General features: G+C 44.0%; 1 protein-coding gene across 2 annotated transcripts in view; it reads right to left on the reverse strand.

Moving 5' to 3' along the window:
• Positions 1–25,631, reverse strand: part of PKNOX2 (PBX/knotted 1 homeobox 2) — a 475,342-nt gene that overhangs the window by 82,950 nt on the left and 366,761 nt on the right. For both annotated transcript variants that reach the window (XM_060786950.2, XM_060786949.2), the window contains one exon: positions 5,789–5,960. In XM_060786950.2, the coding sequence (XP_060642933.1) occupies positions 5,789–5,960 (172 nt within the window). The remainder of the gene's footprint in view (positions 1–5,788; positions 5,961–25,631) is intronic.

Raw genomic sequence — 25,631 nt, forward strand, 5'->3', positions numbered from 1 at the left:
ATGATTCTACTATTGACTTCCGTTGAGAAACCACCATCATTAAAGGCCTTAAGGAAGATGCACTTTTGGACTGGAGGTTTAGCACAGCTGGTAAATCATCAGCAATTATAAGATCTATCAACCAAAAGATTGCAAGTTTGAATCCCCGGGTTGGCGTGAGCTGCCAACTGTCAGCCTAGCTCATTGATTACCCAAGCAATTAATAAACAGCTTTAGCTGTGATTAGAAAAATTAGGTACCGCTAAAAGTGGAGGAGGTGTTTTACGATGCCATAAAGAAACAAGATCAGAAAATGCTGGGCGACCAAAAGGAAGGAGGAAGTCCTGACGGCTCTTCGGCATAAGAGGATAGAGCAACAGCACCCCCTGGACTCGAGCCCAACCTTCCATGGCACCTCCTTCTGTTCTGTCTGTCTGTGTATTGTCTATACAAAGCAGCATTGAATGTTTGCCGTGTATGTGTATTGTGATCCACCCTGAGCCCCCTTTGGGGTGAGAAGGATGGAATATAAATAAATTATTATTATTATTATTATTATTATTATTGGTTTTGGGTAGGTTGTATGGTTCTTTGAAAAGTATGAAGTGTCATATGGGGCATTTGAGTAAGTCTAGACATGCATGAGGATTTGGGCTCTTACATTGTGCCCAACTCCTGTTTTGAACATCTTGGTGCAATTGCTGATATTGCTGAACTGGGAAGCTGGGGAAAAGACGGACTATCCTGTTTTCTAGGCAAGGAAATATTTCATCCTTGTGGCTAGAGTCCTTTATTGGATTTAATTACGCTCAAATGACAGGGGGATGGCAGTGTGGTCAAGTCACTTCGCAACCCCATGGGAAGACACCAGCAACTTGCCAGGCTTCAGAATTCATTGGCTCTGATTTAACTTTGACATTGAATCCCTTAGATAAATGACACCGGATCCTGATATTAGAGCGGTGAACTTTAATATAATCTGTGCAAAAATAGCAGGAGGCGGCTGCAACAAGCTGTTTAATGCTGCAGACAAACTTACGAAACAAAGGAATTTAACACATTCTGATCTCCTTCCAAAACTCTTCCTGTTTAATTCTTCAGGGCACATTCCCTTGTGCAAAGGGCTGAGACAAAAATTTTAGTCCTTTGGGTTTCAAAACAGGATAAGATACAAAATATGTGCTATTTTATTTATTTATTTATTTATTTAGGTTGCTTCTACCCCGCCCTTCTCACTCCGAAGGGGACTCAGGGCGGCTTACAAAAGCAAGGCACAATTCGATGCTTGCATCACGTAACAGCAATAAAGACCATAACATCAATTAACAATTAAACAACAATTCTTGCATTATAACCATAAAACCAATAAAACCAATACAAACCAATTTCTCCTCATTGACGGTCAGCGTTCACTATCTCATAGTTCAATTTCCAATTCCACAATTGTCAGTCCTGTCAGTCCTATTCGTCTGGTTGTCCTTATCTAGTTGACAGATTGCCCAAAGGCCTGGTCCCACAACCACGTCTTTACCTTCCTCCTGAAGGAGAGGAGGGATGTTGATGCCCTAATTTCCCCCGGGAGTGAGTTCCACAAGTGAAGGGCCACCGCTGAGAAGGCCCTGCTCCTCGTCCCCATCAGCCTCACTTGTGATAGCGGTGGGGTCGAGAGCAGGGCCCCCCCAGATGATCTCAAATTCCGGGTGGGACGTAGAGGGAGATACGTTCGGAGAGATACACTGGACCGGAACCGTACAGGGTTTTGTAGGTCAAAACCAGCACCTTGAATTGTGCTCAGAACTGAACCGGCAGCCAGTGGAGCTGACACAACAGGGGGGTGGTGTGCTCCCTGTATGTCGCTCCGGTGAGCAATCTGGCTGCTGCTCGCTGGACCAGTTGAGGTTTCTGAACAGTCTTCAAGGGCAACCCCACGTAGAGTGCGTTGCAGTAGTCTATTCGGGATGTAACAAGAGCGTGGACCACTGTGGTCAGATCAGACTTCCCAAGGTACGGGTGCAACTGGTGCACAAGTTTTAGTTGTGCAAAAGCTCTCCTAGCCACCGCTGAGACCTGGGGTTACAGACTCAGCGATGAGTCCAGGATCACTCCCAAGCTGCGAACCTGCGTCTTCAGGGGGAGTGTAACCCCGTCCAGCACAGGCTGTATCCCTATGCCCTGTTCGGCCTTACGACTGACCAGTAGGACCTCTGTCTTGTCTGGATTCAGTTTCAATTTGTTAGCTCTCATCCAGTCCGACACAGCAGCTAAACACCGATTTATAGTCTGGACAGCCTCCTTGATGACAGGTGAGAAGGAGTGACAGATCTGGACATCATCTGCGTAGAGATAACATCTCAGTCCGAAACTCCGAATGATCTCCCCCAGCAGCTTCATGTAGATGTTAAACAACATTGGGGACGGAATTGAATCCTGTGGGACTCCACACGACAATGGCTGTGGGGCCGAACAGATGTCACCCAGTAACACCTTCTGGGACCGTCCCTCAAGAAAGGACTGGAGCCACTGCAAAGCAGTGTAATGTAATGAACCACCTAATTGTTTATATGGTCACCCCTCTACTTTTGCATATTTCACTTTCATGGATTGGATTATTCGCAGATTATTTGAGTCCACTGCCTATTTGGACTCATTATGTGGTCTGTTCTAATATCTTCCAAGTTGCTTTCCTGACTTCGAAATGCATTAATTACATTCCAGAGTCACATTAATATATCTGTGAGGGCACAGAAGCACTTTTGCTGTCATATCCAAACGACACCAAAGCCGCCAAGAAGACAGGATTATAGTAGCCAGTTAGAGGAATTCTATCAGTATAGGCACAGTGTGGTTACTGAGCTATAACAACATTATAACTATTCAAAGCTACATGCTCCATTTGGGTAATAATGGGGCTGGCCAATCACAATACATGGATTTGCATAATGAGCACCTAAGAGAGATAACTACACACTAATTATGCAAACCACGCAACCATGACCTATCAAGGTACAGGAAATACCCGTAACTACCAAGAGCATTTTAAGAAAATGTTCAAATGTTCTGAATATCTATATTTACTGTAGATTTCTATCTTGGTTTTTATCCTTGAAAGAACACAAGGTGGCATAGATGGGTTTCCAAGGCAGCCTCTTATCCTGGCATAGAGGACCATTAGGTCCTGCTTAGCTTCAATAAAGGGGGTTACATCAAAACCATGCTCTGGGATTTCAGATATAGTATCAAGACAATGCACTGCCTAAGATAAGTCACCAAATTTTGATGGAGGAGCTTACAGGTAAACATGATCTGTAACTGTCACAATTTGGCAGAGATATGTTTGGTGGGGATGAGAGACGGGGCCTTCTCTGTGGTGGCCCCTAGGCTATGGAGCGCCCTCCCTAAGGAGATTAGATTGGCTCCTTCACTCCTAACATTTCGGATTTATTTATTTCTTGTGTCAGGGCAGCCAGTCAATTATATTACATTTCTAACAGAAGAAAGCAAACAAACAGAGAAAATACAAAATGTGTGAGTTTGGTAGTTGATTAAATGTCCTTTGACCAGCCTGCCACTTTTGGACTCTCGCTTGCTGAGGTGTTCCAGCTAGTGTCTCTGTAGATCTTAGAAAACTATGTCTGGATTTAAGTCGTTGACGTGCTGGCTGATACCCAAACAGGGGATGAGTTGGAGATGTCTCTGCCTTGGTCCTTTCACTATTGGCTGCCACTTCCCGGTGGATGTCAGGTGGTGCAATACCGGCTAGACAGTGTAATTTCTCCAGTGGTGTAGGGCGCAGACACCCCGTGATAATGCGGCATGTCTCATTAAGAGCCACATCCACTGTTTTAGTGTGGTGAGATGTGTTCCACACTGGGCATGCATACTCAGCAGCAGAGTAGCACAGCGCAAGGGCAGATGTCTTCACTGTGTCTGGTTGTGATCCCCAGGTTGTGCCAGTCAGCTTTCGTCTGATATTGTTTCTAGCACCCACTTTTTGCTTGATGTTCAGGCAATGCTTCTTGTAGTAAATATAGATATTTCGGAGACAAGTCAAGACATGGTTATATGAGCAAGCGTTCACAAATGCTGAGTAACTGACATAGGAAATGGAATCACTCGACAATGGAACTTGGACGACGTTATTTAACTAGGAGATGCTGATGATAATGATGTTGTTTTTTTATTGTTTTTATTGTTTCTATGGTGATTTTATATTGTTTTTATGTTTTATTTGTATTTTGTTGTTATGTGTACTGACTTGTTGTAAACCACCTTGAGTTGCCATTAAGGCTGAGAAAAGCGGTATACAAGTATAGTAAATAAATAAATGAATAATCCTGTCCAATATTATATCATCCTTGTTTGAAATGTCCTGGTTTTTCTCTTCCTCTCTTTCCTCCTTTCTCCTCTGCATACTTCAAAATGAGTTCAAAGTCCCAGAAGGCTCAAGCAAAAGCAAACTTCTGCTGTCTCCCCTAGTTAGTGTGATCTCCTTCTCCTTTGCTATCTTGACATTACGCTGATGTTGCTTGGGTCTATGTTTCTCAGTGAAATGTTGGAGGGTATAAGGTAAAGATAAAGGTTTCCCCTGACATTAAGTCTAGTTGTTTCCAACTCTTGTGAGTGGTGCCCATCTCCATTTCTAAGCCAAAGAGCCAACGTTCTCTATAGACACCTCCATGGTCATGTGGCCAGCATAACTGCATGGAGCGCCGTTACCTTCTTGCAGAAGCGGAACCTATTGATCTACTTACCTAGGCATGTTTTCAAACTGCTAGGTTGGGAAAAGCTAAGGATAACAGCAGGAGCTCACCCCGCTCCCTGGATTTGAACCGTCAACCTTTTGGTCAGCAAGTTCAGCAGCTCAGCGGTTTAACCCGCTGCACCACCAGGGGTCAATGTTGGATGGTATAGAAGTATTTTATCTTATAGATTGTTTTGTACTGTGGCTTATATCAAAGGCTATAAAGCATAACATTACACCGATATAGCTACATCCTGGCATGATACGCAAACCTTTTAGTGAGCTGCAATGATGCCCATTGGGGTTCCATTGCACATCATGTGGCTGGCATGACTGCATGGAGCGCTAATACCAATAGGTATACCAATACCAATACCAACTATGGATAATATGAATGTTATACGATGGCATAATTCTATCTATCTATCTATCTATCTATCTATCTATCTATCTATCTATCTATCTATCTATCTATCTATCCACCTACTTACCTACCTATCTATCCATTCATCCATCCATGCCAGCCAAAAATCTAGGATATCTATCACTACTTTGGTTTTATATATTATTGAGATGTCAGAAGCTCCTTGATGTCAGAAGCTTTTCCCCTTAGGTAAGAATATCCTCTCCCGATATTGGTTATTTCATTCTCAAAAAATTGTCATTTCCCAAATATAATCACACTCCCCAAACTGCTGTAATGTGACAGACGATCACATCTTTCTGGGTCAACAGTTGTAAAAAAATCACCATGAATGACGGCTAAAAATGCTTGGAAGTGGGCTCTGTTATGCAAAATAGAACATGTGCAGCTTTCCCATAATTGTCCTAACTTACTCATGCAGAAACATTGGGATTTCTTTGGTATTAACCTCATAAGAGATCTCTCCAGCTGTAGAGCTTGGAAAAAAATTATTTCTGTGCTATCACCCCCAGAATCCCCCTAAATAACTTTTCTAAACTCCGATGTGGAGTATAGTCTGGAAGTATGGAGCAGGGGGAGGAGGGAGAGATGTGTAGAATACAGCATCAATCGATAGGATTGACTGGCGCAGGCCAAAACATTACCAGGTTGTCCAGTTCAGGGTCATCACTGAAGAATGGTTTGTGCTCTTGTTCTTGCTGATGGACGAAATTTTCAATGTCAACATCAAAGCTGGCAGAAGTGATACACTCCGAGCCTTGCGTAGCCTGCTCACACTTCTCAAACAGCAGTGTAAGGAGGGGGAAAAGGGGATGCCTAAGGACAAAGGAAAATGGAAAAGCAGTTCAGAGACAAATGCAATTCAACAATGGCAGTTCTATTTTTCTGATGGATAGAACAATTTTGGGCTGCGGCTGATTTGAGGACTGAAGGATTTGCAATGCTTCCAGAATGATTTGAAAGGACAACCCCAATAAAAATTGATTAGCTTTATCCAAATATTTAGAAAGTGCGGTGATTTGCTGCCTTGTAAACATGAAACTTGAGAATAGCTTTGAAAAAAAAAGTTTTGAGAAGAGAGCTCCAAATTCCCCAGTCACTAGCAATACTAACTAAGGACTTTCCCAACCTTGCAGCTTAAGTTTCAGCCAGCATGCCATCGCCTTCAATCAAGAAACAGCTTCCTAAGATCCACAGAGATACTTGCAGGAACACCTCAGCAAACGAGAGTCCAAAAGTGGCAGGCTAAAACCCAGAACTTTAATCCATGGCTGATATCAGATTAGAAACTCCCTCCTGGACACACAGAAGACTTGGCAACTTGGAAGGCGCTGAACAGACTGCACTCTGGCACCACGAGATGCAGAGCCAATCTTAGGAAGTAGGGCTACAAAGTGGGGTTCATGACATGCGAGTGCGGAGAAAAGCAAACCATAAACCACTTACTACAATGCAACCAGAGCCCTGCCACATTCACAATGGAGGACTTTCTTATAGTGACACCAGAGGTACTTCAAGTGGCCAGTTTCTGGTCAAAGGAAATATAATGCCAAGTTTTTAACTTTGTGTTTTAAAATAAATTTTAACTGCACTCTCAATTCGCTTCTGGCACAATATATAATAGTTTAGTTCAGGGGTCCTCCAACTTTTTAAACAGAGGGCCAGGTCACAGTCCCTCAAACCACTGGAGGGCCGGATTATAATTTGAAAAAAAAATAATGAATTCCTATGCGCACTATAGCTACCTTATTTGTAGTGCAAAAAAACACTTTAAAACAATACAATAATTAAAATGAAGAACAATTTTAACAAATATAAACTTATTAGTATTTCAATGGGAAGTGTGGGCCTGCTTTTGGCTGATGACATAGGATTGTTGTTGTTGTTGTTGTTGTTGTGTGCTTTCAAGTAATTTCAGACCTAGGTTGACCCTGAGCGAGGGCCGGTTGAATGACCTTGGTGGGCCGTATCTGGCCCCCAGGCCTTAGTTTGAGGATCCCTGGTTTAGTTTAGGGTTGTAAACTACAACTCCAAAACTCAAGGTCAATGCCCACCAAACCCTTCCAGTATTTTCTGTTGGTCATGGGAGTTCTGTGAGCCAAGTTTGCTTCAATTCCATCATTGGTGGAGTTCAGAATGCTCTTTGATTGTAGGTGAACTATAAATCCCAACAACTACAACTCCAAAATGACAAAATAAATGCCCCTCCCCAACCCCACCCGTGTTCACATTTGGGTGTATTGGGTATTTGTGCCAAATTTCATCCAGTGAATGAAAATACATCCTGTAAATCAGATATTTATTTATTTATTTTTATTTATTTGATGCACTTATTAACCGCCATTCTCAGCCCATATGGGCGACTCATGGCGGTGTACAGTACACATAAAAGACAGTTACAAAAAAGCCAGTTTCAACAACATATAAACTAAACAACAATTACAGACTACACTAAAAATCCGCTTCGTCTCATAGTGGAATCATAACCAGTCTCATATTCCTTGTTCCATTCCAGTTCTCTTTACCGTATTGTTTAGCACTTAATTAAATGCCCTCTCGAACAGCCATGTCTTAAGGCTTTTTCGAAAGGACATGAGGGAGGGCGCCTGTCTGATGTGTGCAGGGAGAGTGTTCCACAGCCGTGGGGCCACCACCGAGAAGGCCCTCTCCCTCGTCCCCGCCAGCCGTGCCTGTGAGGCAGGCGGGATCGAGAGAAGGGCCTCCCCAGACGATCTCAAGGTCCTCGTGGGCTCGTAGGCCAAGATGCGGTCCGAAAGGTATTTTGGGCCAGAACCGTTTAGGGCTTTGTAGGCCAAAACCAGCACCTTGAATTGGGTCCGGTAGCAAATCGGCAGCCAGTGGAGCTGGGACAACAAGGGCGTTGTGTGCTCCCTGCCACCCGCTCCAGTTAGTAACATGGCTGCCGCGCGCTGAACCAGCTGAAGCTTCCGGGCCGTCTCCAAGGGCAGCCCCACGTAGAGAGCGTTGCAGTAGTCCAGGCGGGATGTGACAAGAGCGTGTACCACTGTGGCCAAGTCAGACTTCCCGAGATACGGGCGCAGCTGGCGCACGAGCCTGAGCTGTGCAAATGCTCCCCTGGTCACCGCTGAAACCTGGGGGTCCAGGCTCAACGTATTTACATTACGATTCATAACAGTAGTGAAATTACGGTTATGACGTAGCAACGAAAATAATATTATGGTTGGGGGGTCACCACAACATGATGAATTGTATTAAGGGGTCGTGGCATTAGGAAGGTTGAGGACCACTGCTCTATACAATGACTTGGCAATGGGGATACTGGACATGATACCAGAGATGATATTTTCCTCTTGTCTTCATAGATGTGAGAAACTGGAAATACCATATGCCCATTCCACTAAGGGATGAAAGCCACTCTTTATTTAATCAGAGTCAGTGTGCTTAAATTTCTTTAATGCCTATTGTCTTTAATGTCTATCTCAGGAGTCCCGTGAACCGAAAGATCTATTATACACATCAACAAATCAGAGGAACCAATGGATTAGCCAAGCCTTCCCGGACCAAGACAAAGAGAAAGGCAGGTGAAGGGGTTAAACTCTAGTATAAGTCTTCATTTGCAGCTACTAATACTGCAGCATATTACAGTCTAATCTATACTGATCCCAGTTTAATGCAAGATTCTCCAAGCCAGGCGCAGAAAGCAAGGGGGGAAACCTCCCTAGTTGTAATTTAGGCAGCCCTGCTGAGGCTTAGCTGAGGGATATGAAAGGCAAATTCCAGACGGTGTTATGAATTATTTCGCCTTATGAACCTTCATACTCTCAACAGATGCCTGCTGCCATTTAAACAGACACTAGATCAATTAGAAATGAAAAGCACAAATCGACCCTGTGCAAGGGCACTAAATTACTAGGAACTAATAATCTAAGCAGTAATGCCAGGTGGTACGAGTTCAGGAACGCACCTCCAACCTTTGCGCATTGCACAAATTTCTTTTCAATGTTAGGAACAAATTAAAGTGTACATGGTGGGAAGGGAGGGAAAGCAGGGCTCGGTAAACTTCTGGCACAAGGGGACACGTCTTGTGGGGACGACCCCTGGCACAAGGGAACGCGTCTCCAAAGGAACACGGAATCTCACAAAGCAAAAAGGGGGTGGAAATTTTGCAGAGAACATTCCTCTCCTTGAAGGACTATCATTAGACTAATGTCAGAAGATGCTCTCCAATTGAAAGGCGGACTAGTCAAGTCTGGTTGAAAGATGAAGAACCACAGGAATTGAGAGGAAAAATACCAGACTTTCCTATCCACATGAAACTTTCAAGTTACATACTGTGTACATAGGAGCTCCCGGTGGCGCAGTGGGTTAAAGCACTGAGCTGCTGAGCTTGTTGATCGAAAGGTCACAGGTTCAATTCCGGAGAGCGGCGTGAGCTTCTGCTGTCAGCCCTAGCTTCTGCCAACCTAGCAGTTCGAAAACATGCAAATGTGAGTAGATCAATAGGTACTGCTCCGGCAGGAAGCTAACAGCGCTCCATGCAGTCATGCCGGCCACATGACCTTGGAGGTGTCTACGGACAACGCTGGCTCTTCGGCTTAGAAATGGAGATGAGCACCACACCCCAGAGTCAGACATGACTGGACTTAATGTCAGGGGACTACCTTTACTTTTACCTACTGTGTACATCTATGGTTGTCTTCCAACGTTCTTAACAATTTTGTTTTCTAAACACTCAAGGAACTATGTCTTCCCCAGAGTGTGGTGGAGGCTCCTTCTTTGGAAGCTTTTAAACAGAGGCTGGATGGCCATCTGTCAGGGGTGATTTGAATGCAATATTCCTGCTTCTTGGCAGGGGGTTGGACTGGATGGCCCATGAGGTCTCTTCCAACTTTTTGATTCTATGATTCTATGAAAAGGGCATAGGGTTACAACCTGTACTAGACGGGGTACACTTCCCCTGAAAGCGCAGGTTCACAGCTTGGGAGTGATCCTGGACTCATTGCTGAGCCTGGAACCCCAGGTCTTGGAGGTCTTGGAGGTGCCCAGGAGAGCTTTTGCACAGTTAAAGCTTGTGCACCAGCTGCGCCCGTACCTTGGGAAGTCGGACTTGGCCACGGTGGTCCATGCTTTGGTTACATCCCGTATAGACTTCTGCAATGCTCTCTACGTAGGGTTGCCTATGAAGACTGCCTGGAAGCTGCAATTAGTCCAACCCTCGGCAGCCAGGCTACTAACAGGGGCGGGGTACAGGGAGCGTACAACTCCCTTGTTGCACCAGCTCCACTGGCTGCCAATTAACTTCTGAGCACAATTCAAAGTGCTGGTTTTAACCTACAATACCCTATACGGTTCCGGCCCAGTTTACCTGTTCGAACATATTCTCCCTTATGAACCATCAAGAATGTTAAGATCATCTGGAGAGGCCCTGCTCACGGTCCCACCACCTTATTATTATTAATTTTTATTAAACTTTATTTGTACCCCGTTAGCATCTCCCGAAGGACTCGATGCGGCTTACAAAGCCTCAACACAACAACAGACAATAACAATACAATGCAAAGCAAATTAAAAACAGAAGCAATAACAAAACAAAACATTACACTATTACGCAATAAAACCAGGGCCGGGCCAATGAAGGGTACAGGTTAAAAAAGTGCTGGGTGTGAGAGGTGATATGTTGGGATTCTGGGCAAGTGCAATGTGCAGAGAGTCTTAAGCTCTAATAAAGTGCTTCTGGGACGTAGTGCTGGAGGTTATCCTATTCTGGAAAGGCACATCGAAATAGCCAGGTCTTCAAGTTCTTCCTAAAGACTGCCAGCGTGGGTGCTAGTCTAATGTCTTTGGGGAGGGTTTTCCAAAGTCAGGGGGCAACTACAGATAAGGCCCTGTCCCTCGTCCCCACCAAACGAGCCTGCGACCCAGGTGGGATCGCGAGCAGGGCCTCTCCGGATGAACGGAGGGAGCGCGTGGGTTTATATACGGAGATGCGGTCACGCAGGTAGGCAGGTCCCAAACCGTTTAGGGCTTTGTAGGTAAGCACCTGTGCCTTGAATTGGGCTCGGTAGGTAAACCTTCTCAGGCGTGTCTGGTGGGAACAAGAGACAAGGCCTTTTCTGTGGTAGCCCCTCAGTTATAGAATTCCCTCCCAAATGAAATTAGATCTGCCCCCTCCCACCTGACCTTTAGAAAGCTAGTGAAAAGTTGGCTGTGGAACGAAGCTTTTGCGGAATGATGTCTGAGACCGGCAATTGACCAAAGTTACTGACCATAATATATGGACTGAATATACGGACTGAGTTGGACACGATTTTATCGTGGCGAATGGCTTTTATGTAATTCATCCTATTTGTATTTGGTAATTTAATGTTGATGTATTATGTTTTAGATTTTTAGTGTTAGCATTGAATCTTTCCCGTCAGTTGGTCTGGGTTCATCTGTGGAGGTAGAGAAGATCGGGATATAAAAGTTTTAAATAAATAATAAATAAATAAGAACTGACCATGGAACAACAGACTAGTTCAAGATTGGGAAAGGCGTACGTAGGGGTTGTATACTCTCACCCAACCTATTCAGCTTGTATGCAGAACACATCATGAGACGTACAAGGCTTGATGAATGCAAGGCTGGGGTGAAAATTGCGGGAAGAAACATTAGCAACCTTAGATATGCAGATGATACTACTTTGATGGCTGAAAGTGAGGACGAGCCTCCTAACCAAGGTGAAAGAAGAAAGTGCAAAAGCTGGGTTGCAGTTCAACATAAAAAAGAAGATTCTGGCAACTGGACTGATTGATAACTGGCAAACAGAGGGAGAAAACGTGGAGCCAGTGACAGACCTTGTATATCTAGGTGCAAAGATGACTGCAGACGTGGACTGCAGCCAGGAAATCAGAAGACGTTTCCTTCTTGGGAGGAGAGCAATGAACAATCTCGATAAAATAGTGAAGAGTAGAGACTTCACACTGGCAACGAAGATCCGTTGTAACCTATGGATGTGAGAGCTGGACCTTAGGGAAGGCTGAGTGAAGGAAGATAGATGCTTTTGAAGTGTGGTGTTGGAAGAAAATTCTGAGAGTGCCTTGGACCACAAGAAGATCCAACCAGTCCATTTTTCAGGAAATAAAGCCCGACGGCTCATTGGAGGGAAGGATAGTAGAGGCAAAGATTACGTACTTTGGCAACATTATGAAGAGAAAGGAAAGCTTAGAGAAGAGACAGAGGCTGGGGAAAATGGAAGGAAAAAGGAAGAGGGGCCGACCAAGGGCAAGATGGATGGATGGTATCCTTGAAGTGGCTGGCTTGACTCTGAAGAAGCTGGGGGTAGTGACGGCCGACAGGGAGCTCTGGCATGGGCTGGTCCATGAGATCACAAAGAGTCGGAAGCGACTGAACGAATAAACAACAACAACAAAAAGAGAGATCACTAAGAAAGAGTCTAAGTAGATGAAGCCTCTAGTCAAGTTGAGCAGGACTTATGGTTGACCACCAACCACCATAACTCCTCATTCCCTCCTGCACACACCTTCTCTCTTCCTCCCTCTCTTTTTTTTACCTTTAAGCCATTCAGAATTTGGAGGAAATAAATCTCTCTACACTAATTCAGGGAAAGTTTGATCCTCGTCAATGCAGAACAAATAAAAGGGCTGAACTGGCCTGACATTTTACTGCAGAAGAGAGGTCGTTTTCAGCCACTAATAAAAAGGATTTGACACAGGCTAATAAAGAGAAATGAATTCCTCTAATGGCCTAATTTAGCACATTCAGCACTGTTCTGCCTGTGAGGGGAACTGCCTAGAGAGAGAGAGAGAGAGGGAGAGAGAGAGAGCTGTCAGGGGAGGGAGAGAAGGGAGGAACTAGAGTATATGCAAGGGAGGGAGAGGGAGTTAGGACTCAGAAGTTGAAAATGCCTGAATGAAAAGTAATGTCTCCACCTTTGTAACTCCTCAACAGATGGCAGTACTGGTATGCAGCAGGTACTGGCTTGTTCAGTAGACTCCCCTCCTTAGCATTGAATGGTTGTGTTGTTAAAGTGCAAAGCATAGAACCCTGCGCAGACAGTCAGTCAATGCGACTTAAGCAACGTGCAGTCATTGAATTCTTGACAGCAGAAAGTGTCTCCCCAAAGGAGATTAATCAGAGAATGCAAGCTGTTTATGATGATTGTGTTGATGTGAGTACTGTGCATCATTGGGCAAGTAAGTTTCAAGATGTTGACGTGGGAACATCTGACTTGCGTGACAAAGAACTGGGCGTCCTGTGACAGCAACCACCGAATTTCACAAGCAAAAGGTTGAGAGATTGATTCAAGATGATTGTCATATCACTCAGAGAGAAATTTCAAGCATAATCAGCATTTCACAAGAACGTGTGGGTCACATTATAACTTTGCTTGGCTATCAGAAGATCTGTGCACGATGGGTACCCAGGATGCTGACGCCTGAAATGAAAGTGCACAGACTTGAAACTTCAGAGACTGGATCTCACCATGGTACGGCATCCTCCGTACAGTCCAGATTTAGCACCGTCTGCCTTCCATCTGTTCCCGATAATGAAAGAAGATCTGCGAGGACATAATTATGCTTCTGATGAAGACGTTGAGAGAACTGTGAGACGCTGGTTGCGGAAACAGAGTGTCGACTTCTTCCATGATGGCTTCAGAAAACTTGTTCATTGTTGGCAGAAATGTATCCAATTGTCTGGTGATTATGTGGAACAGTGAATAGTGGTGGTAAAAGAGCACATTCTAAGGCTTATTTCTGCATTTGATTTATTAAAATATTCTCATCCAAGCCCAAGCAACAAAGGTGGAGGCATTACTTTTCATTCAACCCTCGTACCTCTATTCTCCATTTTCTATAAGGAGCCTCAGACAGACATTCTCCAGATTGCAAAAATAAGGACAACAAAGAGTCTTTCATCCCATAAAAACCTGAAATATTGTGATTGGTGATATATAAGCAATGTTTTTTCAGGAGTGGGAGTTTTCTTAATGGCATCACCATTTGTCTTTTGCTCTACCAGTAAAGCAAGATAAAAGTTGCGGACATTACGAAAGGGGGCATTATGTTGACATAACGAATTAAAGCCTGTTTGAACAAAGCTGCTGGAGCTTCACATGCATTTCTCGATTTATTGTGTGTTATTTAATTGGAATGAGAACTCCATTCACCAGAAATAACAGCCCTTCTCATATATGTTGGAACCTGCAGATTTGCTTTGTGAGCCAAATTAGGTTAATAGGTAGGATCCAATCAATCAATGTTGACTTTGAATTATTATTTGAGCACAGAAGATGGGTGAGTTAAGAGCTTTCTCCAAAGAGTGTTGATTTCTGAGTTGCCTGAAATCAACACATGAACATTAAGATAAGATGGGTTGGGGATGTCTCAAACACCTATTTGCTGGAATCTATATTTATTGTTGTTCATTCATTCAGTCGTTTCCGACTCTTCGTGACCTCATGGACCAGCCCACACCAGAGCTCTCTGTCAGCCGTCACCTCCCCCAGCTCCTTCAAGGTCAATCCAGTCATTCAAAGATGCCATCCATCCATCTTGCCCTTGGTCGGCCCCTCTTCCTTTTTCCTTCCATTTTCCCCAGCATCATTGTCTTCTCTAAGCTTTCCTGTCTTCTCATGATGCAGTCAAAGTACTTCAGCTTTGTCTCTAATATCTTTCCCTCCAATGAGCAGTCGGGCTTTATTTCCTGAAGTATGGACTGGTTGGATCTTCTTGCGGTCCAAGGCACTCTCAGAACTTTCTTCCAGCACCAGAGTCCAAAAGCATCTATCTTCCTTCGTTCAGCCTTCCCTATGGAAACTATATGGTATGGCAAAATCCAAAAGCACTGATGCCCACCTTGTCACTTCTGAAGAAGATAGTTATGAGCAGCCATTTTCAATTTTCCCACAATATCCTGGGATTATTTCTGTAGTATTGTAGGAAATATAAAATAGTGTTTGCATTGTGAGAAATCTAGTAAGTTGGCTGTTTGGTTAACATCAAGAAAGCAATGCAGTCCCTATACAGAATCCATTCCAGCACTATGGCCTGAATGCAGGGGAAGTTCATTCCTTATTGGCTTTGAAATCTTGGCTGAATAGTCCCTCTGTTTGAAACTAATTGCAAAATAGATTAATCGGTGCATGACAGGGTTCCGTCCTGAGCCCAGTTCTGTTGAATATCTTTACTGATGACTTAGAGGAAGGGTTAGAAGGCAGGATCATCAAGTTTGCAGATGACACCAAATTGGGAGGGAGAGCCAATACTCCAGAGGACAGGAGCAGGATTCAAAATAATCTGAACAGATTAGAGAGATGGGCCAAGACTAACAAAATGAAGTTCAACAGAGACAAATGCACTTAGGCAGAAAAAATGAAATGTAAAGATACATAATGGGGGACACCTGGCTCGAGAGCAGTACGTGTGAAAAAGATCTTGAGAGTCCTTGTGGGGAACAAGTTAAACACGAGCCAACAATGTGATGCGGCAGCTAAAAAAGCCAATGGGATTTTGGCCTGCATAAATAGGAGTCTAGTATCTAGATCCAGGGAAGTCATGCTACCCCTCTATTCTGCTTTTGTCAGACTACACCTGGAATATTGTGTCCAAGTTTGGACACCACAATTTAAGGGAGATGTTGATAAGCTAGAATGTGTCCAGAGAAGGATGACTCAAATTATCAGGAGTCTGGAGAACAAGTCTTATGAGGAGCGACTTAAAGAACTGGGCATGTTTAGCCTGAAGAAGAGACGGCTGAAAGGAGACATGATGATGACCATGTATAAATATGTGAGGGGAAGTCATAGGGAGGAGGGAACAAGCTTGTTTTCTGCTGCCCTGGAAATTAGGACGCAGAATAATGGCTTCAAACTACAGGAAAGGAGATTCCCCTTGAACATTAGGAAAGACTTCCTAACTATGAGAGTTGTTCAGCAGTGGAACTCCCTGCCCCAGACTGTGGTGGAGACTTTTTTTTTGGAGGCTTTTAAACAAAGGCTGGATGGCCATCTGTTGGTGGTGCTTTGAATAAGATTTTTCTGCTTCTTGGCAGGGGAAGGTCCACAAGGTCTCGTCCAACTCTATGATCCTATAATAAAAAGTCCACCACTAAGTTTACGTTCTGCAGGTCAGATGTATTTCAGCAAGACCACATTTCCCTTTCTTCTGATAATTGAGACCAAATGTTATGATTCTATAGTTCCAAGGATAAATATATAAATAGATCAATAAATAATATAGTGTTTCCTTAACTAACATCCATCCACAGAGAAGCAGTACTAAATAATTTGTTTATACTAGAGCTATTGGGGAATATTTAATGGCAAGTACAATAATGTGTCGCTTTGGTCAACCTCTTCTTCTGTCTTTTGTGCCAATGTCTTGTAATGTTGGTGCCTCAGGCCTTTGAGTACCACCACTTCTAGACTAGAAGCATTTCCTAATGAACGTAGATTAGGAGTGTTTTTTATGTAATTTGGGGAAAGTGTTGAAGCATTTACTGCTTCTTGGCATGGGGTTAGACTAGATGGTCCACGAGGTCTCTTCCAACTCAAGGATTCTATGATTCTAGAGAGAAACTGACTCATTGTGATTTACACGGTGTTTTTATCAAACTGTTACAGTGTACTGTCGAAATCTTTCATGGCTGGAATGACTGGGTTGTTGTAGGTTTTTTCAAGCTATATGGCCATGTTCTAGAGGCATTATCTCCTAACATTTCGCCTGCATCTATGGCAAGCATCCTCAGAGGTAGTGAGGTCAGACTTCACTACCTCTGAGGATGCTTGCCATAGATGCAGGCGAAATGTTAGGAGAGAATGCCTCTAGAACATGGCCATATAGCCTGAAAAAAACCTACAACAGCCCAAACTGTTACAGTGTTTTTGCTTTTACTTTGCCCAAGCTGACAAGAAAAAAAACCAAAACACAGCTTCTAAAACGTGAAACAGGGTATGAGGCAGAACGGGGTTATTATGCATGAGGAAACGGAAAGCCAGCTCGCCGAATTGCAAGGCTCAGGAAACGTGTTTTGTGGTCGTCGAGCAAGGGGGAAGAAATAATTTTGTAAAGTTCTTTTTATGGGTGATAAAATTCCTGATCTACTATAAACCCGAGCAGTAACTTCACGGCCACTCAACCATTTTCTTCAGAGTGACCTTGGCTGGGAAAGCAGACCTCAATTACAGACCCAACCAACTGTGCCTCCATCTGACTGCTGGGTACCACTCGCCTTCCCCAGAAGCGACCTTGGAAGCCCCTGCCGACCGCAAGGAGCTTCGGCAGCTCCGTTTTTACAGCCATCGCTAACACAGAGGGGAGAAAAATAATTTAGCAGGGCATTAACTTTGAAATTTAGTTCAAAAACCAGAAGATGCCTTTTACCTACCAGTCGCTTTGGAAGTATAACTCTCCCGACCTGCTCCCTCCCCTACCTTTACTTGGCGCAAAGGTAAGAATTCTCTGAGCACCTTTCTTTTTTCCACTGTAAACCAATGCCATGTGCATTATTTGCAAAGACAGCTACTTGCAAGCAACATGCCAAAAAGGAAAAACTGAAAGCTTTAAGAAGCTGTCAGATAAAGGCTAACACTGTTTACTTGCCCAACGTTTGTTTATTTAATTTCCTTTCCTGATGGATGTGCACTGGATGACCTTAAGGAAATCCCACTCTCTCAACCTCAGAGAAAGGCTGTTGCAAACCTCTTCTGAACAAATCTTGCCAAGAAAACCGCATTACAGGTTCGCCTTAGGGTTGGCATAAATCAGAAACAATATGAAATGAAAGCACACAGTGTTGTAAACAGTCTTGGCTCCCATGCCAGGAAAAAGTTGCATATACATTAAAGTAAATTAAATCAGTGAGTTTTAGACTATATGTTGTTGTTGTTCATTCGTTCAGTCGTCTCCGACTCTTCGTGACCTCATGGACCAGCCCACGCCAGAGCTCCCTGTCGGCCGTCACCACCCCCAGCTCCCTCAAGGTCAGTCCAGTCACTTCAAGGATGCCATCCATCCATCTTGCCCTTGGTCGGCCCCTCTTCCTTTTGCCTTCCACTTTCCCCAGCATAATTGTCTTCTCTAGGCTTTGCTGTCTCCTCATGACTATATAAAGGACACAAAATGGTGGTTAGTCTGCAAACACATTGGAACTTGCCAAGAATTCAAATGGTATCCAAACCAAAATGAAACAAAAAGCTTTGTCAATAAGAAAGATGTACAACTACCACTTTCAATAGTGAGCCCTAAGAGACTGTTGCAGAATTTCTCCGCCTCCTTGGGAATTTTGGACTATCTGATTTCTTTTCCCATAGAATTTTGAGAGGCCATTTCCACAAAGATCTGGGCAGAATAATAGACATTGAATGTCACTGCTAATGTAGTTGCTGGGATTTATAGTTCACCTACAATCAAAGAGCATTCTGAATCCCACCAGTGATAGAATTGGGCCAAACTCATGTGGGCCACAGCAACGTGTGGCAGGGGACAGCTAGTCTATATAAATAAAAATGTAATGTTCATTTGTGGGAGCCACAGGGAGGAGGGAGCAAGCTTGTTTTCTGCTTCCCTGGAGACTAGGACGTGGAACAATGGCTTCAAACTACAAGAGAGGAGATTCCATCTGAACATTAGGAAGAACTTCCTGACTGTGAGTGCCGTTCAGCAGTGGAACTCTCTGCCCCGGAGTGTGGTGGAGGCTCCTTCTTTGGAAGCTTTTAAACAGAGGCTGGATGGCCATCTGTCAGGGGTGATTTGAATGCAATATTCCTGCTTCTTGGCAGGGGGTTGGACTGGATGGCCCATGAGGTCTCTTCCAACTCTTTGATTCTATGATTCTATGTTTCTATTCTATTCTCTGTGGGATTAACATAACTCAAAAACCACTGGACGAACTGCCGCCTAATTTGGACAGCATACACCTAACAACCCAATGTATGTCCTTCACTCAAAAAAAATTGATTTTGTCATTTGGGAGTCGTAGTTATTTGAATATATAGTTCACCTACAATCAAAAAGCATTCTGAACCCCACAAACGACAGAATTGGGGCAAACTTCCCACACAGAACCCCCATGACCAACAGAAAATGCCACCCAGTCCAACTCTCTTCACCAGGGCAGGAAAATGTAATCAAAGCCCTCCTGACAATGAGCCATCACACACACACACACACACACAGATATAGTATCATAGATTTGAAAGGGACCCCTTAAGAAAGACAATTATATGTTGCATGTTCCAGAGTAGGCAAACCACATCAACACTGACAAAGAAACAACAAGAAATACTGTTTACCCACAAGTATAAAGAAATCACATATATTAGAAACCAACACTTTCTCATTACTTTATTTTCCAGATCACCAGACTGAGCCACAGCAACGCGTGGCAAGGGACGGCTAGTAGAATCATAGAATCATAGGGTTGGAAGAGACCTCAGGGCCATCCAGTCCAACCCGCTGCCAAGAAGCAGGAAAACTGCATTCAAAGCACCCCAATAGATGGCCATCCAGCCTCTGTTTAAAAGCTTCCAAAGAAGGCGCCTCTACCACAATCCAGGGCAGAGAGTTCCACTGCTGAACAGCTCTCACAGTCAGGAAGTTCTTCGTAATGTTCAAATTCTTCCTAATGTTCCCTCTCCCCGATAGTCCTGTCTCCTTTTCTAAATAGTTTTGTGCTTTAGCCTTCAGCATACCTCTGTTTTCTAGCCTTTTAGATTTCAATGTACAACACTTTTATGAGACTGTAACCGTCTCTCCTTATGCCAGTCTATAACCATAATAAAGATTTGTTGTTGAGAGTCATTCCAAACAAACGGCTCCTTCTGCTGAACTATTGCATTTAAGCTAGTAGCTACAAGCAGATTTTTTTTTGGGGGGGGGGGGGAGCAATTTATTTGTTTGTTTGTTTGTTTGTTTACTGTATTTGTATACCGCCCTTCTCAGCCCTCAAGCAACTCAGGACGGTTTACTGAGGCAATGATTCGACACCCAATACCCCATAAAACATTTAAAAGCATGAACATGTAATATAAAACCATAACAATAGTATTAAAAACATACATCAATTACATCTCCTAATAAAAACATTGTCCCATCTCATCGTCCAGTTGTTCCAATTCCTATGTCTTTTACCTTGCATTTTCAAATGCTTGCTCAAACAACAAAGTCTTGACTCTTTTCCAAAATGTTAAGAGGGAGGAGCCGATCTAATGTCTCCAGGAAGGGCGTTCCATAGCCGAGGGGCCACCACTGAGAAGGCCCTGTCTTTCGTCCCCATCAAACATGTGGACACAAGCAGGATCGAGAGCAGGGCCTCCCCGGACGATCTTAAAGTCCTAGCAGGTTCATAAGGGATGATTGTTTTGAATCCTGCTCCTGTCCTCTGGATAGCCAATACTCCAGAGGACAGGAGCAGGATTCAAAAAGATCTTGACAGATTAGAGAGATGGGCTAAAACTAACAAAATGAAGTTCAACAGTGACAAATGCGAAGATACTCCACTTTGGCAAGAAAAACGAAATGAAAATATCCAGAATGGGGGACACATGGTTCGAGAGCAGTACGTGTGAAAAAGATCTTGGAGTCCTCGTGGACAACAAGTTAAACATGAGCCAACAATGTGATGTGGCGGCAAAAAAAGCCAATGGGATTTTGGCCTGCATCAATAGGAGCATAGTGTCTAGATCTAGGGAAGTCATGCTACCCCTCTATTCTGCTTTGGTTAGACCACACCTGGAATATTGTGTCCAATTCTGGGCACCACAATTCAAGAGAGATATTGACAAGCTGGAATGTGTCCAGAGGAGAGCGACTAAAATGATCAAGGGTCTGGAGAACAAGCCCTATGAGGAGCGGCTTAAGGAGCTGGGCATGTTTAGCCTGAAAAAGAGAAGGCTGAGAGGAGATATGATAGCCATGTATAAATATGTGAGAGGAAGCCACAGGGAGGAGGGAGCAAGCTTGTTTTCTGCTTCCTTGGAGACTAGGACGCGGAACAATGGCTTCAAACTACAAGAGAGGAGATTCCATCTGAACACGAGGAAGAACTTCCTGACTGTGAGAGCCGTTCAGCAGTGGAACTCTCTGCCCCGGAGTGTGGTGGAGGCTCCTTCTTTGGAAGCTTTTAAACAGAGGCTGGATGGTCATCTGTCAGGGGTGATTTGAATGCAATATTCCTGCTTCTTGGCAGGGGGTTGGACCGGATGGCCCATGAGGTCTCTTCCAACTTTTTGATTCTATGATTCTATGATGCATTCAGACAGGTAAGTTGGGCCAGAACTGTTTACAGAAGTTCATTGGTCTCACTATAGCCGTGAAACAGTTGTTTGTGGTGCAGGTACAATTATCCTGAGCACCCTTTTAAAAAAAAAACTATAATACTGACACAGAACACATTAAAGAATAATTGGATGCTTTTTCTGGGCATACAGTAAATTTTTTCACTGTTTTAAATATGTTTCCAAAAAGCTTGGGGCAATTACTCCAGATTTCTTTTAGGATGACATTTATAAATGTTACATGTCATTTGATCACAAACGAGAAATAGTGAAAATAACAATGACTCAAAGGCAGCAACATTTCCCTTCCAAAACCAGGTTTTAATTAATGCGATAACACTCTTACATTTGATTCCTACTGTGTGAATATGCCAATGTTTATTTTTAAAATGTAACTGAAAAGGCATTTTAGCACGAACTGAAACACACACTAAAGAACTTGGGATGCTGGTGAAACTGCAGTGACCGGAAAAGTGAAAAGTGAAAGGGTGCCTCTGTTTATTGTTCACCCCGTAAAGACAATATGCCCAAAGCTAAAACTAAGCCTTTAAAGAGAGAACAGTAGCAGTTAGCTAATCTGTGCTCGCATTTCTTGCTTTAGGGATTGACTTTTGATTTGATGATGCTGTCATCTAGAACAGTCATGGGCAAACTTTGGGTTTCAACTCCCACAATTCCTAACAGCCTCAGGCCCTTTCGGCTTAAGCGGCTGAGGAGAAAAACTTGTGACGGTGGTGGGAGCGAAAGGAGGGCCTCCCCGGAAGATCTTCGAGTTTGTGCCGGTTCATAGAAGGAGATGCGATTGCGAACTGTGCAATAACAACTGGAATGACTTTTAGACTATGATCTTGGATTGCCTGGTTTTATTTATTTATTTAAAACTTTTATATCCCAATCTTCTCTACAGTCCGTATATTCAGTCTATATATTGTGGTCAGTAACTCTGGTCAATTGCCCGTCTCAGACATCATTCTGCAAAAGCTTCGTTCCACAGCCAAGTTTTTACCAGCTTCCTAAAGGTCAGGAGGGAGGGGGTAGATCTAATTTCATTTGGGAGGAAATTCCATAGGTGAGGGGCCACCACAGAAAAGGCCCTATCTCTTGTTCCCACCAGATGTGCCTTGCAAAGGTGGCGGGACCGAGAGCACGGCCTCTCCAGACGATCTTAATACTCTTGATGGTTCACAGGGGAGAATACATTCGGACAGGTAAACTGGGCCGGAACCATATAGGGTTTTGTAGGTTAAAATCAGCACTTTAAATTGTGCTCGGAAGCTAATTGGTAGCTAGTGGAGCTGGCGCAACAAAGGAGTTGTACGCTCCCTGTACCCCACTCCAGTTAGTAGCCTGCCTGCCGAGCGTTGGGCTAATTGTAGTTTCCGAGCAGTCTTCAAAGGCAACCCCACGTAGAGAGCATTGCAGTAGTCTATACGGGATGTAACCAGAGCGTGGACCACTGTGGCCAGGTCCAACTTCCCGAGGTATGGGCACAGCTGGTGCACAAGCTTTAACTGTGCAAAAGCTCCCCTGGCCACCGCCGAGACCTGGGGTTCCAGGCTCAGCCATGAGTCCAGGATCACACCCAAGCTGCGAACCTGCATCTTCAGGGGGAGTGTAACCCCATCCAACACAGGATGTAACCCTATGCCCTATTCGGCCTTACGACTGACCAGGAGTACCTCTGTCTTCTCTGGATTTAGTTTCAATTTGTTTGCCCTCATCCATAATCCATATGGCTTTTAAATTTATATTTTAATGTATATGTTTATTTTATATTAACTGGAGCATTGCAGCACACCCAAATATCTGGGAGTCACTCTGGACCGTGCCCTGACCTACAAGAAGCACTGCCTGAGTATCAAGCAAAAAGTGGGCGCTAGAAACAATATCATAAGGAAAGCTGACTGGCACAACCTGGGGATCACAACCAGATACAGTGAAGACATCTGCCCTTGCGCTATGCTACTCTGCTGCTGAGCATGCATGCCCAGTGTGGAACACATCTCACCATGCTAAAACAGTGGATGTGGCTCTTAATGAGACCGCATTACGGGGTGTCTGCACCCTACACCACTGGAGAAACTACACTATCTAGCTGGTATTGCACTACCTAATATCCGCCGGGAAGTAGCAGCCAATAGTGAAAGGACCAAGGCAGAGACATCCCCAGCTCATCCCCTGTTTGGGTATCAGCCAGCACGTCAACAACTTAAATCAGGAAATAGTTTTCTAAGATCTACAGACATACTTGCTAGAACACCCCAGCAAGTGAGAGTCCAAAAGTGGCAGGCTCAAACCCAGTGGCTGATACCAAATGAGAGACTCCCCCCTGGGCACATAGAAAACTGGGCGACTTGGAAGGCGCTGAACAGACTGCGCTCTGGCACCACGAGATGCAGAGCCAACCTTCAGAAATGGGGCTACAAAGTGGAATCCACGACATGCGAGTGTGGAGAAGAGCAAACTACAGACCACCTACTGCAATGCAACCTGAGCCCTGCTACATGCACCATGGAGGACCTTCTTGCGGCAACACCAGAGGCACTCCAAGTGGCCAGCTACTGATCAATGGACATTTAATCAACTACCAAGCTTGCAAACTTTGTGTTTTGCCTGTTTGTTTGTTTGTTTGGTTGTTTGTTTTGTTAAAAATGTAATACAAATGTCTGGTTGCTCCTGACACGGTAAATGAAATATTTTATATTTGTTGTTGGTACTGCATTGAATTGTTGTCTTTTGTAAGGCCGCTCGGAATCCCTTTCGGAGTGAGAAGGGAAGGATATAAATGCTATAAGTAAGTAAGTAAAGAAACAATTCCCAGGAAAGGAAATTCAAACTGACCAATCAATAACCTTGGAGAAGTTGGCCAGGAAACATCTCGTAATTTCATAGGTCTCTAATTAACACTAGGCTGAGTCATGGGGACATTTTGTTATCTCTACATATCCAGTTACTACTCTAACAAGTAAGCATGTCAGCATTCCTGATGGGAATTTATGAGGCCAGTCCCTAAGTATGATTGTCGTGAACCAGAAGCCTTAAAGGAGCCAAACACAAGTAAAAGAGTGCAAACAAGGTTTATTAACAAACAAAAATAGCTTAGAAACACTTGAATTCAGTGAGTCTAGCAATAAAATAGTCTGTAGCAACTGCTAAGCAAAAAAACGCAACTTGGAGAATAATCCAGATTATACAGAGATATAATCCGGTATAACAAAAACTTTAAGCAAACTGCTTCAAAAATTCAGAGTTCACAAAACACAAGGTAACAAGGTGGGAGCAAGCAAAAACGTAGTCAGGAAACAGTCCAAGGTCGAGGCACATCCAAAAGCAGAAGTTAAGTCCAAAACGCGATGTCGTCGTCCAAAAACAATCCGAAATCAGCAAGGAGTAGAAGTCAGCACTTACAGGATTCCAGTCAGTAGAAGCACAGAAGCACAACTATCTGCAGTCCCAGGACTCAAGGCAACAATAAAGACAGCAACAAAGTCCCAAGCCCAATACAACACTTTGCCTACTGCAAAGTTCCAATAGTTTGATACCTTTCTTTTATCCTATAACTCCTCATCAGAGGTGGAGCTGGACTCCACCCTGTCATCATCGCTCTCAGGTGCTTTTGCTTCCACAGCTGCTCGCCACCGCCCGTCCCTCCAGCTTTTCCAGCGTCTATCAAGACTTAGATCACCCCAAGTATTTCCAGGTTGCCAGTCTCCCGAAAACCCTTCAAACTCCTCACTTGAGGTGGATTGAGTACATATGTCCCTGATCTCTTGTACATGGGTCCAGTCCAGCCCATCCTCCTCTCCATTATCACTCTCAGTCCCATCACTCCCCGTGAACCCCATAAAGTCTTCTTCCTCAGTTGGAGCATTAAGTATTTCACGGATCCGCTTCCTTTCCCTCTCTTCATCTGACTCTTGCTCCCGTGTAACCCGTTTCAAGCCTCTACTCCCATCTCCCTCCTCCTCCATCTGAGAGTCTGTAAAACCTTTGAACGACTCAGTATCTGTAGGTGTCATGAATATCTCCCTAATTCGCTTCCTTTGCTGCTCTTGATCCAGCTTTAAGCAGCCCTTTTCCCCCTTCTAGTAGCAGCTTGATCAGTACACTGTACTACAACAACGATCAAAACTGCTCTGTATATGAGCTTCCGGAGCCTAGACTATTTTGACTATTTTGATTCCAAACTTTTCATGCAGCACATTAGCAAGTTTATGTTTTGTATACCC

This window comes from Anolis sagrei, chromosome 7 (genome assembly GCF_037176765.1).
Source record: "Anolis sagrei isolate rAnoSag1 chromosome 7, rAnoSag1.mat, whole genome shotgun sequence".
Classification (NCBI taxonomy): Eukaryota; Metazoa; Chordata; class Lepidosauria; order Squamata; family Dactyloidae; genus Anolis; species Anolis sagrei.